The sequence below is a fragment of the Tenrec ecaudatus genome, chromosome Y, assembly GCF_050624435.1.
Source record: "Tenrec ecaudatus isolate mTenEca1 chromosome Y, mTenEca1.hap1, whole genome shotgun sequence".
Lineage (NCBI taxonomy): Eukaryota > Metazoa > Chordata > Mammalia > Afrosoricida > Tenrecidae > Tenrec > Tenrec ecaudatus.
The window spans coordinates 1,809,981-1,830,404 of NC_134549.1; the positions used below are offsets into that span (position 1 = coordinate 1,809,981).

Genomic DNA, 20,424 nt, shown 5'->3' on the forward strand with positions numbered 1-20,424 from the left:
TCTATTTTAAACAGTCAAAGATGTTGGACTATATTAAGAAGAACACATTTGTATAAGAAGAAATCACCATCAGGAGTGGAGAACAGCTTATGAACAATCTTTAATATGCAGATGATACAACCTTCCTTACTTGGTAAAAGTGAGGAGGACATGAAGAACTTGCTGATGAGGATCAACCCCACAAACAAACATGGAGTTGATGTGTACTGTATCTCTTTATGGAAACAAAAAGCTTCATTTTTCTCCCTTGGAATAGCTAGTAGTTTGAAATAGTCTATTTTGTGGTTAATAGACCATTTTGTCACCACTACACATCACTGAGTTCAAGGATCATATACAAGGCCTTTCCCCCCTCCCTTCTAGAAAACAGTTTTTTAGAAGACATGCAGTTATCACCTGATACCATCATAAAATAAATTAGCATCCTTTGTGGCAGGCAATTCTGAATCACTATATCAGATAAAATTGGATTCAGTGTGCTTTCATTTATATGTATGACAGATGATTGATGATAAATATAAGTATGATTTCATCAATGTCCGGAAATTATATAAGTATATAAAACTAAAGAATTGTGTACAGGTGCCAGGTTGGCAAGGGGTGGATTGAGATCATTTATTGTGTCAGCCTGGCCAATAAACACATTTGGGATTAATTGAAGGGCAGAGAGATAAATGGCTTGGTGAGCCTCGCCTTTCTTGTCTCTTGCTCTTTGATCATTGGACCAGTGTGCGACTGCCTTGCTTGTTCTGTGCCTCAATTTTCAAGCTACACTATCTGTGGGACACCTAAACTATAGACTGTGTTGCTGTAATTTGAGGTCCCTTTAAGACCTGCCTCACCAGAGAATTGGAATGTATATCTCTGGAGTTGGAGACCAACAGTTGGTGACCTCCCTTGCTGTTTGCTGCCTGTGCCGGGATAGCCTCAATCTCTCTACAGAGGACTACCTTGCAGTCCTCAAGACTTGAAGGACTGCCAGTGTCTCACAACTCTCTCTCAGGAGTGAGTTTCAGAGTCATTTGCACTGTTCATTTCTTATGTTAGATATCTATCTATCAATCGATATAGATAGATAATTATTAGCAGTCTGGTTTTATCTCTCTAAAGTACCCTAACACAACCATCTTTACAGTAACAACACAATAGTTCTCAACTACTCTGCTTAGAGTTCCCAATTATTCTTCTTAAATCAAAACAAATAGGTCTTGATTTAATGGGGACAAATTGTTGAACAAAGCCTCAAATTCTTAAACAGACAAAACAAATCATAAAACAGATTTACTTAACAAGTTAAGACTGAAGAATTCCATGCGACTACTGTTGATTATTGCCCTTCAAATCTTGAAATCAAACTATTCCAAGGTGAGACTAGTTACATAATGGAACATCTCACAAAATAATGCCAGTGAAAACTGTATCAAATTATATTTGAGAGCTGTCAAAAGTGATTTTTTAATAAAAAAAATCTTTCTTTGAAATGTTTCCGCCACCGCTCAATTGCACACCACCAGTGTTTTTCCTCAAGGGGTAGGATGGGTGTTGCAAAATTATTTTAAAATAGACATAAGAATGTAAAGGGACAGTGACTAGGTAACAGAAATGAGATAACTAAAATTGAGAAGGTGCACACATAGCAATGTTAACAGAGTGGATAATTGAATGGGGGGGGGTGTAAAAAAAAAAGAATTCTTGAAAGTAAAATTCTAAGTAAAATGCCTCAACAAAAATTAGACCCAACATCAAAAGAGGAAAGACACTTATTAAGTATCTGATAAAATGTATGACTGATGGTATTGAAAACATCTGTTAAATAATAACACAACAAATAAAAACCTTGATAAAAAAGCTTAACTTATAAAGCTCAGGAAATCAACATTAAGGAAATTAAAATTTTGTTGATGACAGAATAAAGCTCAAAGTTATCATCAGCAAATAGTCTCTCAAATTTTAAGATCTATGTTGGAAATAGAATATCCCGATTTCCTTTATCACAGAGCTTGTCAATGTGAAATTTTGTTTTCTGTGTAGAGGACTAAATAAGAAATACTGTTCTGTCATTTGTTATATTCTGTCATGGCTTTGTGTTGCTGGAAGCTGTCACTACTTTTAAAAATACAAACAGGATAATGCATGGGTTGCAGTCCTCAGTACAAGTAACAATAAAATGTAAAGAAAATCAAAATCCTCACAACTGGAACTACAGATATAAATGAAGAAAAGATTGTGCTTGGATCCACAGTCAATGCTCATGGAAGCTGAATTCAAGCATTAGGTCAAACTGCTGCCTAAGTTTTCGTTAAAGTGTTTAAGGGATGTTATTTTTGAGGACTCAGGCATGCCTGAGTGAAGCCAGAGTTTTTTAATCACATCACTTGCATGCAAAAGTTGGACATGTACTAATATAGACCAAAGCAGAATCTGTTTGCATTGTGGTGATGGTGGAAAAATACTTAATTACTATGAAAAGGAAAAACAAATCCTTTCAGTAAAAATGAAGAGAGTCTTATCACATATCATGGACCTGTAGTATTTCTAAAGCAGAGTGAGGGAAAAATTAAGCTTCAAATTGCAATACTGCAGCATTCTATTTGCAAAGCATTGACTAATACAGGAAATACCTAAGAAGATGGAAGAAATAGAGGGCGGGGCTTTTGGGAAGATGGCACCAGGGGACCCGCAAAGTCTGAGAACTCTTTCAAACAAAGCGGGTTTGGGGTCCAGGGAGCCGAGTGGTAAGAGTCTGGTGATTGAAATATCCCCGCGGGACAGCACCCCACCCCCACCCCACGCATTTGTCCTAAGCCCAGGCCACGGAGCTGCCAGCCCCTGGAAATCCCGCAGTGCACCAGGGAGGGCAAAGCCACTCTGGCAGGAGTGCAAAGCTCTGTCGCTCCTGCTCCCAGTAGGCAGCAACGCCCACTGTTGCACCCAGGGCTGTCAGCATTGGAAGGGGTGTCTGCCACAGGCAGTTCTAGCACCCCAGGCTGCGGGCTTGGGTCTCCACAGTGATGCAGGCCAGCCTGCAGTGATATGAAGTGAGATAGGTAAAGACCAAAAACACAAAACAGGGTATGGCAACTATGAATCCACAGATAGTGATAATAACTCTGAACCCAATGGAATCAATTCATACATTAAAAGAAATGGGCTTGAGGACTGGCTCAGAAAACAAAATCCATCAAAGTGTTGCCTGCAAGAGACACATCTTAAGCGCACAGACAAGAATATGATAAGAATAAAGGGTTGGCAGAAAGTTTACAAATAGAATTGTAACTCCAAAAACGCAGGGTATCTTAATATCCAACAAAATGTACCTCAAGATTCCAAACCATGAAAAGAGACAAAGAAGGACACTACATGATGCTCAAAGGTTCAGTAAACCAAGAAGCACTTAGCATATTGAATATTTAAGCTCTGAATAATGGCGTGGCAAATTTTGTCAAACAAACTATTTAAAAGATGAAAAAAGAAATCACGGACTCAACAATCATAGTAGGTGACTTTAACACTCCACTACCAAAGAAGAACAGATCACTGGGAAAGAAGCTCAGCAACAAGGCCCTGAGCTAATCAATGTAATTAGGCAATAGGGCATGATAAGACATTTATAGAGCTTTCCATCCGAATGCAAAGGATTTCACATTCTTCTCAGGTCCACATGGATCTTTTTCAAGAATAGACCACATGCTGGGACACAAGGACAGCCTGAGTAAATTCAAACACACAGATATCGAGACATTTTTCTCAGATCACCGTGCCATAAAGCTGGAGATTATTAGTAAGAAGATGTCCAGAAAAGCAAGGGCAACCAATTGGAGGATGAACAACGATCTCTTGTGACATGATGGGTACAGGCCCTTATTAGGGAGGATATTAGTAAGTTTCTAGAAACTAATGAAAACAAGAATACAACGTATCAAAACTTATGGGACACTACAAAGGCAGTTATCACTGGTAGCTTGTTATCAGTAAATGCATATATGAAAAAAGAAAGGTGTATGACAGATACGTTAACACAAAATCTCCAACAACTAGAACGGAGTCAGCAGAACAACCCCTCCAATAAAATGAGAAAAGAAATAATAAAAATCAGGGCAGAGTTAAACCAGTGGCAAGACAAGATAACTATGCAAAAGATAAATGCAGCTAAAAGCTGGTTCTACGAAAGAATTAATAAAATTGACAATCCTCTGACAAAACTTACAAAGGGTACAAAGGAGCAAACATCAATAGCCTGGATGAGGGATGAATCAGGGACAATTACAAAAGACTCTAATGAGATTAAAAGGATAATCACAAAGCAGTATTCTAATGAATTCAGAACCATGGAAGACATGGATAAATATTTGGAAAAATAGTCAATCCCCTAGGTTATCTCAGACAGAGATCAAGAACCTCAACAAACCTATAGGAAAGAAGAAATAGAGAGGGTCATCAAAAACCTACCAACAAAAAAGGCCCCAAGGCCAGATGGTTTCACAGCAGAATTCTACCAAGCATTCAGGGAAGAGTTGACACCAATCCTCCACAAAGTAATCCATAACATAGAAGAAGATGGAAAACTTCCAAACTTATTTTATAAAGCCAGCATTACTTTGTTACCCAAACAGGGCAAAAACCTCACAGGTATAGAGAATTACAGACCAATACCTCTAATGAACATAGAAGCAAAAATCCTTAACAAAATATTGGCCAATAGAACACAAAAGTATATAAAACATATCAGCCACCACAACCAGGTAGGATTTATCCCACGGATGCAGGGATAGTTTAACATCCAAAAATTCATCAATATTATACACCACATGGAGAAGAAAAAGGATAAGAACCATATGATAATATCCATAGATGCAGAAAAAGCATTTGACAACATCCAAGACCCATTCCTAATCAAGACACTCATGAAGATATGATTGGAAGGTACGTTCCTCAAGCTGATACAAGCTCTCTATGAAAGACCAACAGCCAACATCACAGTCAATGGAGAAAAGACAAAACAATCGCACTGAAAAAGGGGACAAGACAAGGATGTCACCTGTCTTCACTTCTATTCAATATCATTTTGGAGGTTCTGGCTAACATAAGACAGCAGAAGGACATCCATCAAAGGGACCCAAAAGGGAGAGGAGGAGGTGAAATTATCCCTATTTGCAGACCTCATGATCCTGTACATTGAAAACCCCCAAAGCCCCACAGCTGGAGTACTTACAGCAACAGAGCAATATGAAAGAGTAGCAGGATACAAGATCAATAATAATTGGTAGGTTTTCTATACACATCAGACAGGACCATGGAAGCGGAGATTAAGAAGGAAGTACCCTTCACAGTAGCTCAGAACAAATTGAATCACTTAAGAATATATTTAACAAAAAATACTAAAGACCTATATAAGGAAAACTTAAGACCCTACTATAGGAAACAAAAAGTGACCTCCACAAATGGAAGAACATTCCCTGCTTATGGATTGGAAGGCTTAACATAGTAAAGATGACAGTCCTACCTAAAGCACTTTACAAGTTCAATGCTATACCTATTCAAATACAGTCAACCTTCTTCAAAAATTGGAAAAACTGACCACCAATTTCATATGGAGAGGGAAGAAACCCAGAATTAGCAGAGAACTCCTCAAGAAGGAAGACACATTTGGAGGACTCACGCTACCCGATTTTAATACCTATTACACAGCTACAATGGTCAAAACAGTGTGGTACTGGCACAATGACAGACACTCAGACAGTGGAAAAGAATAGAAAGCCCAAGAATAAAACCATCATCATATAGACAACTGATCTTCGTTCGATAAAGGTCCCAAAACCATCAAGTGGGAAGCGGATGCCCTTTTTAACAAGTGGTGCTTGAAATAATGGATATCCACATGTAGAAAGATGAAACAGGACATTTACCTCACCCCATGCACAAGAATAAACTCAAGGTGGATCACAGATCTAGAAGTTGAATCCCAAACCATCAGGACCATTAAGGAGGGAATCGGGACTAACCTCAGAGCACTGGCCCAGGGAACACATAGGCTCACTGCAATAGGGAAGGGTACACATACAGGTGAACTGGAAATCAACAAATGAGATCTAGTAAGAATACAGCACCTGTGCACCTCAAAAGACTTCACCAAGAGGGTGACAAGACAACCCACATGTGCGATCATGAAGGGCCGAGGAGACCAGGTTTCAAGCACCAAAGGCTGGAGGAAAATAAAATCCTATCATCGTGAATGAAAGGAGCGCGTGATGGGGACCCAAAACCCATCTGTAGACAGCTGGACATCCCTTGCAGAGGGGTAGTGGGGAGGAGATGAGTCGCTCAGAGTTCAGTGTAGCAACAATGAAACTCACAGCCCTCCTCTAGTTCTTAAACGCTTCCTCCCCCCAAATATCATGATTCCAATACTACCTTGCAAACCTGTCTACACCAGAGGATGCACAGCAGTACAGATGGGATCGGGAAACACAGGGAATCTAGGACAGATGAACCCCTCAGGACCAACGGTGAGAGTGGCCATTACCGGGAGGGTAGGGGGGTAAGAAGGGGAACCAATCATGGGGATTTACATATAACCTCCTCTATGGGGCATGGGCAACAGAAAAGTGGGTGAAGGGAGATACCGGCAGTGTAAGATAAGATAAAACAATAATTTATCAAATATTAAGGGTTCATGAGAGAGGGGGGAGTCGGGAAGGATGAGTAATGAAAAAAGGAAAACGAGGAGCTGATTCCAGGAATCCAAGCAGAAGGTGAATTTTGAGAATGATGAGGGCAAAAAAGATACAAGTGTCTTTTACACAATTGATGTATGTATGGATTATGATAAGAGTTTTATAAGCTCCAATCAAATGATTTTAAAAAGAAATAAAGAAATAAGGGGATTCACTATACTAAGCAGAAATGGTCAACAGTCAACCATTTCAAGAGGTAATCATGAGGAAAACTCATTATGCAGAGGTCAGCAATTTACTTGACAAAAGGTGAGCAGTTGGGGTACACATTGATGAAGAGCCTTCGGAATGAATTATAACTTAATGTAAAGATAAAAAACATTAAGATTTGATCAACTGAGATCATCATGAAGGATTTCATTTCATTGTATCCATAAGCAATGCTCACAGAAACAGCTATCAAGACATCAAATGACATGCTGTGTTTGACAAATCTACATCGAAGATTTTTTTTTGAGGACTAACATCCATATGTCAAAGAAAGTATCAAGACTTGTTTGGAAGAAGTACAATCAAATGCTTTTTAGAAGGGAGCATGATGTCATTTGATTTCCCACATTATCTACAAGTCATGAGGAAGAACCAGTTTCTGGAAAAATAATTGAAAGACTGTAAAGCAGAGTATCTGTGAAAAGCAACATCTTTAATGGAATGACACAGTGGTTGTAATTGAGGGTCAAATGTCAGAAATGTGGATGATAGTGGAAGATAGAACAGTGCTTAATTCTATTATAACTAGGTTCCAAAAGATTTGATGGCATTGAAAACTACTGCCATGAACCATTTTACTTAACAATGAATGACTTGGAAATTTTGCTACAAATGTTTTGCTGAATAGAACTTGAAGTTTAAGACAAATCAAAAACAAAATATGAGATATTTATTAAAGTAACAATAGAAACATTTGTTTAAAAATCTGAAGTAGTAGTACCATGCTCCTCCTTCTACTTTCTAAAGTTGAACTAGAAATTACATCTCTATTTCCACAAACACTTGCTCCCCAATGTTATTTTACTTATAATTTACATTATATATTATTGCTTGTGCTCAAATTGTAATTCCAATAAAAATTTTAAAATACAATTTGAGTGCAGAGGAAGTTCCCATATTTCTAAAGCTGTTTAGACAATTGGACATGAGTAATATACAATGCAATTGCAGAGAAAGGTAAATATTGAGTAAAGAATCTAAAACAACTATATGTTTGCTTTTTTAGTGGTGGTGTGGATTAAACACTAAGCTACTAACTCCAAGACTGGTGGCTTCTTGCTCTGCAAGTGGAAAGATAGCTAGATAATGAAGATTTACAGTTTTGGAACCCTATCTAGACATATGACTCAGAATCTATTTTATGGCAGTGGATGTGCTTTTCATGTATATATACTATAAATAAGAAATAAATATGCTCATGGATATCAGGATTTGTTTATCTTTCTAAAACCATTTTATAATGTGAAACATAAAGACTATTACAGAAAAGCCTTAATAGATATACATTTATAAGGTTTCACTATATAAAATCTTCCATTATATCTGCTTTCAATAACAAAAGAGAATTTTTCCTTTCATGGAAAAAGGTAAAATGCAAAATTCGAACTCATCTTTTAATGAAGCATTCATACCCTCAGCAGTGAGAACAGTATCAATAGCATTCCTTTTCTGTGACTGTGCCCTAGTATTTTAGCATTAAGTTCAAAACTAGGTTTTTCATTTTCCCCCCCCCCGTATTTTATATTGTGCTCCGTCACCTCTCACACACCTTTCCATTATTCATCACCCTGGGAAGGAGTTTTATGTGTCATCTATTAGGATTTAAAGGATGGGGGGAGTGTGCAAGGGCTGGAAGCAGTAAAAATTATTTCCTTTATAAATGCATGATCACTGTTTCTTTGCTTTATGCTTCTTTACTATATGTTTCCTCACTTAATCTATAAGAAGCTTCAGAGAAATGCTCTGCTTTTAGTTATCAAGGGAAACTTGCAGATGATTTTAACATGAAAAACCCGTAATATGCTAACTAAACCAAATGTTATTCCCTCAAAATAAGTATGTCTTTGCAATACTACATATCTTTCAAAAATGTTTTATCTATAGTAAGACTACAGAAAACTACTACAAATCAGTTTACTTAAGGAAGATTTAAGTTGCATTTTCAGATAAAACACACACACACACACTATTAAAATATCAATTATCAAACCAGTTGAAGTAGATTTTTCTGAGACTTTCTAGGAAAAAGTTAAATCTTTGTTCACTGGAGCAGCTGCTGGTTTTGAAGTGTTTATCTTTAGGTGGTAATGAAGTGCTTATGCAAAAGTCCTCAAAAATGATCAATGTATCATATAGTTTCACTGTCTAATAATTTTTAATCATATACAGTAGGACTAGCTTGTGACATTTCTTACTGCAAATGTGGTTAGAAAGGGAAACATAATTTTCCAGTCAATGGGATAAAGAGTTTTTAAATTGAAATGTTTCCTTTCACTCAATTACTAATACTTAAAAATACCCTACAGATAATAAAAGGCAATAATAATAAAAACATTAAAAAAAATATACCCTAATGTCCCAAGTTAGGACATTGGTCCAAGTTAAGATTGTTTTGAAATGTTTTTAAAAAGATTAAAAGGCAAATGAATACTGTTGAGCTATAATTTCAGACATGTGCAGATGTATATTGTACATAGGAAGAATTTGGTTCTCTATTCATGTGTCACATTTGATAAAATCTTATATTTTTAAAACAGAACTAATTGAACATGCAAATCACCTGGTATTCTGCTCCCAGGAACTTTCATGTATAACTGAACTGTATTCATACCCATTATTGTATGACCAATATGGCTTAGAAGATTTCCTGCTGATACAACACGCACAAAAGCAGGAAGTTTAGTGAGTTCAAGAAGCTGCAACTTCCACCTGTAAGCAAATTAACAGAAAGTGACTGAAATTTTACTACAATTTTCTTTTTTGTGGAAGGTGTGGGTGCAAAACCAAACCAAACCAAATAACATGTCTTCAAAATAATTAAGTCTATAAATAGTTCACAACGACAAAAGTACTGTGGTATTTAGTTTTCAAAGAAAAATTTCTAAACACATAAAGTTAACAATTTCATTAACAAAACACTGTTTTAAACTGAAAATAAAAAGCATACAGTGGGATTTTGATAGTGTTAAGTTTTTTTATGAGTGATAATAAACTCAATGAAATTTTTCATTTTAAGTAAGTACTCAGTTAAAGCAGGTTAGGGATTTTATTATTTTGAGGTAAAACATGAAATAATAAATTATTAATAGCACATAAAGTGAAATAATAATATATTATATAAGAGCACTCAGTAATTACCAATATACTAATGCTATTTGCTTGAGTTCATAGAATAATAGAGAGGGACTTACTTTTTGTTATCAGAGAGGTCAATGTTGGTTCCAAATTTTATGGTTTTAAAAGGTACTTTCCTTTTCCTCCTAGAACTTAAAAAAGAAAGGCGGGGGGGGGTAGAAAAAATTTTAATATTCACCTTTTAGTTTAAATAGTGAGAAATCACTAAAATTTTCTTACTTATCTGAAGATGTAGATTCATTATCTGAATAGTCTTTATGATGAATCTTTTTTTCATTTTCTTCCTATAATTTTAAGCAAAATATATTGCTGTTTAGAATTGTGTAGGGCCATGGTTCCATAATATACCTGGATAAAATATTGCCATGTACTCAATTTTCTAAAGGTATTTCCCTAATAAAATATCTTCCTAGACCACAATAAGAGAGTCTCATTAAAAGCTAAAGCCTAATAGAATACTATTCAAGAGATATCCATCAGCTACATAATTAATTATAGTCAAGAACTAGGCCAATTTATAAGGGGGAAAAACAGTCTCATGCTAAATGGATTTCATTTAAAATGTCAAAGTAATCTGAAAAACACCCTCCTGCCCCACAAAAATAAATAAGAAGCAGAGGAGGCATGAAGTAAAAACTGTAAGAATATGCAAGGTGGGGGAGAGAATAACAAAAAGTAGTAAAATTTTATAAAAAGAAATTTATTGGGAAATTTCACCCAGCTATGACTCAATCCTGATGTGGCCTCTTCAAATAATTCTATTGCCCAATTTCAAAGAATATATCAAAAGAATATGTTTAAGTCCGTGGAGTACACAAAAACTGCTATTTTGACAGGGTGTAATTAAAAATGTGAAGACACATCTTTCATAAGTGTATAGAGGCCTACATAAAAAGAATATACCAAGACACAATTTAGATTTTGAAATTTATAAGGGTTTTTATTATTTTACAGCAAAACTTGTTTAGATTTTGTGTATATAAAATTTTTCTTATGTTTATATATTCCCATATATACACTTAGGGGCAATAACCAAGTTTTGACAAAATTCATTCTCATATGTGTCTTTAAGTAAAACTGGAGATAAACTGATTTAGTTCTTATTAAAATCATGTGAGTGCATAAAAAAGCTTGAAGCCTTTTGCTACAGAAGGTGACTAAGCTGAAGAATATTTTTCAAGGAGTTGTTTCAAAGCATACTTTGAAAATGGATGGTTTTCCAGTGCTGACAATAAGCTAATCTCTTCATACATTAGTTTCCTGAATCCTTCACTACTCCAGTAACCTCTTCAGACTTTCTCATTCCAGGGCTTGAAAATACAATTTGTATCTTTTCTAATTATTGTGATGGACCACAAACTACATAAATTAAGGTTTGTGCCTCCTTTGCCTAAGTGGCTATGCCAGACTGGGTTAAAGTCCAGTATTAAAGATTAAATAAGAGTTTGGGGGTAGAGTGGGGTGTTAGAGACTATATAACTATTCACATCATGATTGAACTATTGGGCAAAATGCCATTCAACTGTTTTGAAAAAAAAGTTGTCTGTTCATTAAATTGGTCATTTATCATTCAACTTCTATTTATACGTATGTGAACAAGATTTCAGGAGAGAGGTTAAGATTCTTTTTCTGATTATGCTTTTCTTTGTATAATATCCAAGGTATTAAAATAATTAAGAATTGGTGGAAGATGGATTTTTTTGAAGTAATGAATAATTCATTTGTATGTATATGAATAATACACACAAATATAATAGTCAAGTTATTTTTAAAAGGCAAATCTTCATGTCTTGAATTAAACAATGAAATTCATGATATAAAAAGCAAAAGTAATGAAAGAAAAAAAGCAAATGATTGTTGTCGTATTATTTGAGGCCAGTGAATCAATTTCAACAGATTCCAAAAGGGTCAAGCAGTAACACTAGGGTTCTCAGCCACAGCCAGCATCTCTGACCCTTTTCCATCCCCAACCTAGCATAAGACCCTTTTCCAGCCCCACCCTAGCATAAAATAAAACCTTGACTTCTCAAGATGTCTCACAGAAAAAAATCTCCCTTTCTTCATTGGTCTGCTGGTGCCACAGCCAGCCAATGTGGGGAAGCGCGGGCTCCTTTTAGACATGATCGTTTATTCATTAATGTGGCCACAGGTCCATCTCTCTGTCTCTTTCTCTATTTAGCTCTCCCTTTATTATATTGGCTATTCTTTCCCTCTGTTTTCCAATCTCCTCTCACATTTACCCTTACTCTTTTTTTAAAAAAAAATCATTTTATTGGGGGCTTATACCATTTTCATCACAATCCATACATACATCCATTGTGTCAAGAACATATGTACATTATTGCCATCATCATTCTCAAAACATTTGCCTTCTACTTGAGACCTTAATATCTGCTGCTCATTTCCCCCTCCCGCCCCATTACCCGCTACCTCAGGAACCCTTCATCATTCATATATTATTATTATTTTGTCATATGTTACACTGTTCGACATCTCCCCCTGCCTTCTTTGCTGTCCTTCCCCCAGGGAGGAGGCTATACGTAGATTCTTATAATCAGTTCCCCCTTTCTACCCCACATTCTCTCCACCCTCCAGGCATACTCTCACCACTGTCCTGAAGGAGTCATCTATCCTGGATTTCCTGTGTTTCCAGTTGCTATCTGTACCAATGTACATCTTCTGGTCTAGCCAGATTTGAAAGTTAGAATTGGGATCATGATAGTGGGGGGGAGGAAGCATTTAAGAACTAGAAGAAAGTTATGTTTCATCGTTGCTACCATGCACCCTGACTGGCTCATCTCCTCCCACAAACCTTCAGTAAGGGAGTGTCCGGTTGGCCAACCAGACACCCCTTTACTCTTAAACCAATCTAAACACAGAGGCTAGTGGTTAACTCTAATAAAACCTGTTAACTGAAATCCATGTTCTGGTTCCACTTTCCTTTTATTCCCACATACTCAGGGATTTGGTAATTATGAAGTGCCAATCTTTCAGTTATCATCAAAATGATGATTTCCTGAACCTCAGGGCAACTTAGTAGTCAAAACCCCAAGTTTGTTTTGAAAATAGTCCATGGTTCAATGACCAGGCATCAAGAAAATGAAAAAGAAAACACCGAGAAGAAGAGAAAATATTTGTATATTAATGAACCTTATAAGGGGACTTGTAGGGAGAACAAATAAAAAGTCTTAAAACTCAGTAACAAGAGGATAAACAAACAAACAAACAAATAAATGGATAATAAGGATTTCTCCAAAGATACTCTAAACCAAAACTAGTGGAGCAGATGGTTAGCAGCTGTGTGCTTTAAGCAGCAGTGTACTGCTAGGGCTCTCTAAAGATATCCAAGTACCCAATAAACTCCTAAGATGAGTCAACAGTATGTCATTATGAAAATGTAAATAATTATGTAGTAGTCATACATATTAAAATGTCTATAATCAAGTTATTGATTAGGAACTAAGAAATATTAGAATATTTAAATATAATACATAGGTGATGAGAATTACCTTGTTAAATAAGAACAACTTATCAGAGTAAATTTACTTCTATATACATACATTTAGTTTAAGAGCTTAAAAATTTTCATATGTAAGCTCGTAAATTAAGAGTGAATATAAAATACTTTGTTTTTACGTAAATATTAAGGATATATTTTATATAGTTTATAAAACTGTATAAAGGCTAATGAATATAAAACTTATGATTATAAAAACTAAAGTTATAAAATCCTAATAGGCAATTTTAAAGCTCCAAAATAATCTGAAGGAAATACTTACTCTCAATGATTCCTGGAAAGAGGAAGCTTGGTACTGTGCATACTTAGCAATGGTAGTTTGAGATCTACTACTTTCATAATGCCAAATTTTCTTTGTTCCAGTGGGATCCCAGTTTTCATCTGCTGGTTGCAACAACTGCGTCCTTACTTCTACCACATGTTCATTGTTAGCTTCTACCAAGGTTTTGGTAGAAAAAAGCCCAAGGTCTTCATAAACAAACAAGTTTGTTAATAAGCAACATTGCATGTGCCATTATTATTTCAAACGTTTTAAAGAAATGGAACAAAAATTTATGGAGCTAAAACAGCACTATTCTAAGAATGCTCTAAGTCATGTGCTAATAGTTTGCATTTTTTGTTGTTGTTGACTTCTAATTAATCAACCCCTACTCACCATGACTATATATGCAAGAAAACAAAATACTTCCAAGAGCTGCACCATTCTTATGTTAAGTTGTGAATAAGGCTATTGTGATTAACTGGTTGATTTTAGGAAGTATGTCGTTGTCTGTCCAGCATCACTACAATATGTAAACCAACATTCACAAATTGTTTGTGATTCTGAAGAAGTAAACTGGCTAGAAATCGAATCGGCTCTCCCAAATTAAGTAGGGAAAATTGTACTACTAAATCTTCTGAATTGCTGGACTGTCATTATGCCACACTTGAGGGCTGGGCCTCAAAGTTATCTTAAAGTTTTTAGACCCCATAGGGATTTCTATAGTATATAGTAATTTTTGGAGAAGCAAATGGGCAAGTCTTTTCTTCCCTAAAGCAGCTATTGCCTTCTAAAGGCTAACTTTTTGGTTAGAAGTCAAGTAACATATAACCATTGCACCATGAGGCTTCTTTCATGTTATTTATAGATAAAACCTATTTAAACTTGAATAAGTAACAAGTAAAATATAAAACAACCAAGAATCAGTATCACTCTCATGTATTGCCAAATGAAGTATATTTAGATAACAAAACAGAGGACCTGATGCAAAGGGCGTAAGTGGAGAGCAAATGCTTTGAAAATGAATAGGGCAAAGAATGTACAGATGTGCTTTATACAATTGATGTATGTATATGCATGGATTATGTTAAGAGTTGTATGAGTCCCTAATAAAAGGTTTTAAAAAAAAGGAAAAAAAGAGAGTAAACTGATATGGAACAAAAGAGTACACATATAATAGGAAAGCATAAAAAATAGTTTAAAAAATAGAAAAAAATTAACAATGGATTCCATAGTATTGTAAAAGTTAACAGTCAAAAAAACATCCTTATTCAACCACATTCCACTCAATGTCATTCCAAGTGACATTGCTGAACATATTTTAAAAGCTTACCTAACTTAAGAGCTCCAGCAAGGCCACGTATTAATGTCACAGGGTTGTTTGGATTTGTACAAAACTGATGTAACGGAGGAAAGAAAGCATCACGTTTATTTTCCAACTGTAAAAGTGAAATGTATTGTTAGATTTCAAAAAAGGCGTAAATGACAAACTGAAAATATAAATTTATTTTTATTAAGCTGATGTTTAAAAATTTGTAAAGCATTGTAACCACTTCTCTTGCTGTATTACCACTACTTTTTGTGAAATTAACATGAGGTAGTAATGCTGTTTTCTTTAAAGAAACATTTTAGATTTCATCAATTTTGAATGGTAGAAATCTTATATCAAAATATTATTTTTCACAACATATTTAAATGGTGTAAATCAGGAATTTCCAAGTATTTGTGCATTATATCATAAAAGAGGTGAATTTTATTAAAATATAGTATCAAGCTATTTTAAAGATCATAAATGAAAGCTCAGTAAACACAGGAGAAATTTTAATTTATGCTTAAGTTTAAAGACCTAAACATTTATTTGAAAGGCATCTCTTGAAAAGTAAGTTATGTAATAATTATTTTGATAAAAGGTTTAAATTAAGATCTTGCAAAAAATTAGGCAAAGCACTTTTTTATAGGTATTAAATTATTTTACTGTCTTTATTAACATTACACTTAATAAAATTATTGTTGTTTGATGTAAATGAGCAACCATCAATGCAAGTAAATACTTCCTGGTCTTGGGCTATGGTGACAATTTTGTCGATCTTATTCATGAAGGAGTTTCCTCTTTTTTGTGGACCTTTTATTTTACACACCAGGAACCCTGGTAGCATCATGATTAATGTGTTGGGCTATAAACAGTTACAGTCTTAGAAACCCACAAGGGAGTCATTATTGGTCAGTACTGACTCAAGGGCAGGTAGGTTTTATGGTTGTTATTTTTTGTTACACAGGATGATGTCCTTTTGGCAGTAGACCTTCCAAAGTACATAAGACCAAGTCTTCTAAGCATTTGGCTATATTTCCTCCAACTCTAACTGGTATCTATTACCCAGCTTGCAATGAATAATGAATGGTTGCCAAACTGAGGGGATCATCTTCTGGAATTATATCAGATAATATTTTGCAGCTAATATTAAAGTTTCCAGAGACTAATCCATTGGATTTTGCACAATATGGGGTAACTGGATGCAGATTAAATAGCAGTCATTCTAAGAGAAGGTGTGTGTCAAAGCTATACCTTTTCATAATACATATTCAATCTATATGTTGATCAAATAATCTAAAAACCTGAACTACCTGAAGAAATATGTGGCCTCAAGATTGAACAAGGGTCATCCTTAGTAACTTGGGAGATGCTGATGCACAACTATGTTTACAAAAACAAAGATGACTTAAAACCCTTAGTAAAGGTCAAATTTTAATTAAAGCCTGTAGCATAGATTAAAATTCTGTGTGAAAAAAACTAAAACCTTCAAACAGGACCAATAAACAACATGACATGGAAAACAGTCACGAATTCCATTTTAGTTGGATCCACAATCATGTACGCATCAGCCAAAAAGTTAAATGGGGCAATGTATTGACCAATCTACTTAGACTTTTTTGAGGATTTAAGTTGTAACAAACTTTGTTTTCTAATTGCCTTAGTATGCATTTTAAAGTTGGCCGATGATTAAGGAAGACCACAGAAGAATTGATGCATCAGAATTATGTTATTTAAAAGGAATATTAAAAGAGCCTTGAACTATTAAGAACAAACTAATCTGTCTTGGAGTAAGAATATTAAAGTACTTCCAGAATCCTCCTTATAATCAAGGTTGGTGAGACTTAGTCTTACATACTCTGTTATCATAAGAGTTAATTGTTACTTATATTATCATGAGAACCAGTCCCAGTAGGAAGATACCATGCTTGCTAATGTAAAGGTAATAAAGAGTAAAAATCTTCAGTTAGATGAATTGTCAGCTTCCTAATATTTGAAATACTAATGAAAAGCTTCCAGAATCACAGCATTATGCAACCCACTACAATTTGACAAACTAAAAGAGTTAACAATTCAATAAAATAGCCTAATCTTTTCTTTTTTTAAGTAAACTAGAACATTCATTCTTTTTGGAAACCAATCAAATACATTTTAAGTTTTAAAAAATAGCAGTCAGATGTAGCTTTAGATCTTTAATTACTAAAAAATTATAAAGAAAAAAGGCTCTTTCCACTCTCTTCCCTAAACACATTTAATAATTCAGAAGACATTTAAAAATTATCTTCAAAAAACACCCAAATAACAAACAAATGTTCAGACAATGGACAAAGGTTCTTTGTTGGAGTTACTAAAAATTCACCATGTGGTGAAAAACATTGACAGAGACTATCTGTAAATGAGCATAGCTTTGAGATATTAAAATTTTCTTTATAAAAACAGAGGATGTGTAATACTTAGCTTTTGTTTGAAAGCGTTTGTCATCACCTGCTTTCTAAAACTATTGTGTCAAAAGTTATTGTAAATTAAGAGAGGAGTAGGATTAACTGAAAACAAATCTGCTAAAAGAACACAAATTCAAATACTGACTCATTTCTACTTAGTCAAATGGGACTCACATAAATACTAGGTGTGGGAGGATTCAGCTTGTCCTTTGGTAAAGGAGGATTTGGTGAAGATGGTGGTCTTGGAGGTGGACATTTATCCAACAAAACTGTACTGTTAGATAAGCCATTTTTACCAAGATTCCTTTAAAAAAAGATACAAATGCATTAGCAGTATATTTACATCAAATTTTGGAAGACCTTAAGTACTATTAAGCACTATTTATAGCTAATTGTATACAGTTGTTCAACTCAGTTTGATTTCCATTAAGAAAACTTAGATATATTCAGTATATCTACAAATATGAACTTTTTATTTCATGTATTTCATCAAACATGTTTGCATGTTATGAACTAGAACCCTAGACTCAAAACTCTTGGACCTACCCTTAGAAAAGTAGTTTCTGGTTAAGTAACTATAAATTTAGTTACTAATAGACGTGTTAGGTAAATCAGCCCATCTTTTTATAACTATTAGGGATTCCTAACCTCATAAAAGTTTAGATCAGCAGTTCTCAACCTGTGGGTGCCAACTCCTTTCGGGGTCAAACAACCCTTTCACAGGGGCCGTCCAAGTCATAACAGAAGCAAAATGAAAGTTATGAAGTAGCAGCAAAATATAATTTTTTGATTGGGGGGGGTCACAACATGAGGAATTGTATTAATGGGTCGCAGCATTAGGAAAGTTGAGAACCACTGGTTTTGATAGTACAGCTGTTCACTTCAGTCTCCAGACATATCCATATTAACAGGTAATACATCAGCAATTTATAATATTCTGTTTAATATATAATTAATTGTACAAAAAACATCCTTATATCATTAGTGATGTCAAACACAAATTTTCTAGTAAACCAATAATTGTACTAAAAGGAAAATGTGAAGATGACAATGGCAAAGATGATTACTGTGATAGATTTGTAATGGAGCTTGATTCATGTAACATGTATAGCTACCCTTCACAGTAGACATTGCTACTATTGTGTTCAAGGTTTTAAAAACTATAATTAGTGTTTAAAGAAGAAATACATTTACTTTATTTTTTCAATTGAGATAATTTACTCTATTTTTTTAATTGAGCAGGGTATTCCAAGCCCTGCTTTTACCAAATTTTGTTTACCTGACTTCACCTTTATGAACAACATACCTGGTATCAGCATACAAAGAAATATGAAATAGATTTTCAATTTAAGAAGATCTGATCCAAAAAAACCACATATTGATTTGAACATGGGGTGGAGACACAAAGCCCATCTGTAGACAACTGGATATCCTCCCACAGAAGAGTTATAAGGAAGGGATGATTCAACAAAGGAGCAGTATAGCACCAACAAATCATTTCTCTAGCATTCCTCAATGCTTCGCCCCGCCCCAATGACCTAGTTCTAACGTACATATCAGGCTAGACTGGAGAACACACGCTGGTACAGATAAGAGCTCTGAACACAGATAATTCAGGACAGGTCAACCCCTCAGGTACAATAGTGGGAGTAGCAATATCATGGGGAGAAGCAAGATTAGTCAGTGAGGGGGATAGTCAGTTGGTGAGAAAGGGGAACCCATCAAGATTTGAAATACAGGTTGGATCTATAGCACCCCCTCCTTCAGGAGATGAGTAACAGAAATGTGGGTGAAGGGAGAAAATGGACAGTGTAAGATACAAAATAGTAATAATATGTAATTAAGGTTTCACACGTATGGGAGGATGGAGGAGTAAGTGAATCACAATGGGTGCTTCTGCGAATTGGAGCTGTCCATGTCATAGGACGGCTCTGAATGGTTAGATGTGAATAAAAAACATTCAAAGCCCTTCAGTGTCAGCGGGGCTTTGAATGAATAGCAGAGGAATAGAAATCACCCGCGAGATATTACACCTCCCTGGGGTACCATTGACCCCTGTATAAGCCGAACAAAAATGTGCTGAAAAACTTGGCTTATACACGAGTAGATACATATTAATTCCTATGTCCTAGTCCACCAAGTCTTCTGAAAGGGCACAAAGAGGAGATTTATTTAACTTGTGAAGTTTTATTCCAAAAATACTAAATACACATACCTGAGTTGTAAAAATTTTTTAGTGTTTTAATAACACATGCAGTCACAGTGGTTGATAACATTTTGAGGATACCAGTTCCTTCTATAAGGGTTCTAAACAAAAATAATTCTCTAATTGTATTTTAATTATGCAAATAATATGTATGTGTTTATTAAAAAATTAAAAACATACCATAAAAGTATTCAGGAATCTATATGTTGTGTTTCTAATATTGACTATAAATGCAAATATTGGGCAATATGCTAGAAACAAAAAATGAATTTAAATAGGTGACTTGAACAGCATATGAATTATATCTTGAGATGTTTTTAAATCCATAGAAAAATGGAATAAAAACAAAACCCTACTATATTCAAATAAAGATTAAGTTTCAAATTCTTCGACTCTTCTTTATTGAGAAAGGACAAATAGTATGCATTTTCAATCCCTGATATTTTCTATCAACTGTGATTTAACCTTGTTCTATTTCAATTCTTAGAGTAAAGTAAGTAACATGAAAACTGACATGCTAGAAAGTAAGAAAAGAAAGCTAACACTGAAAAAGGACTCTTAATAAGCACGTTATAGAAGTCCTTTTCTTCTTCGACACTTGTTAAATTTTAAA

The 20,424-nt window shown here is 34.9% G+C and overlaps 1 protein-coding gene across 2 annotated transcripts in view; it reads right to left on the reverse strand.

Annotated features, from left to right (window-relative positions):
- LOC142435557 (lysine-specific demethylase 6A-like) overlaps nt 1–20,424 on the reverse strand; it is a 163,039-nt gene that overhangs the window by 32,697 nt on the left and 109,918 nt on the right. For both annotated transcript variants that reach the window (XM_075539784.1, XM_075539785.1), the window contains 6 exons: nt 17,780–17,909; nt 15,189–15,294; nt 13,859–14,064; nt 10,299–10,363; nt 10,136–10,210; nt 9,505–9,653 (listed from right to left, as the gene is read on the reverse strand). In XM_075539784.1, the coding sequence (XP_075395899.1) occupies nt 9,505–9,653; nt 10,136–10,210; nt 10,299–10,363; nt 13,859–14,064; nt 15,189–15,294; nt 17,780–17,909 (731 nt within the window). The remainder of the gene's footprint in view (nt 1–9,504; nt 9,654–10,135; nt 10,211–10,298; nt 10,364–13,858; nt 14,065–15,188; nt 15,295–17,779; nt 17,910–20,424) is intronic.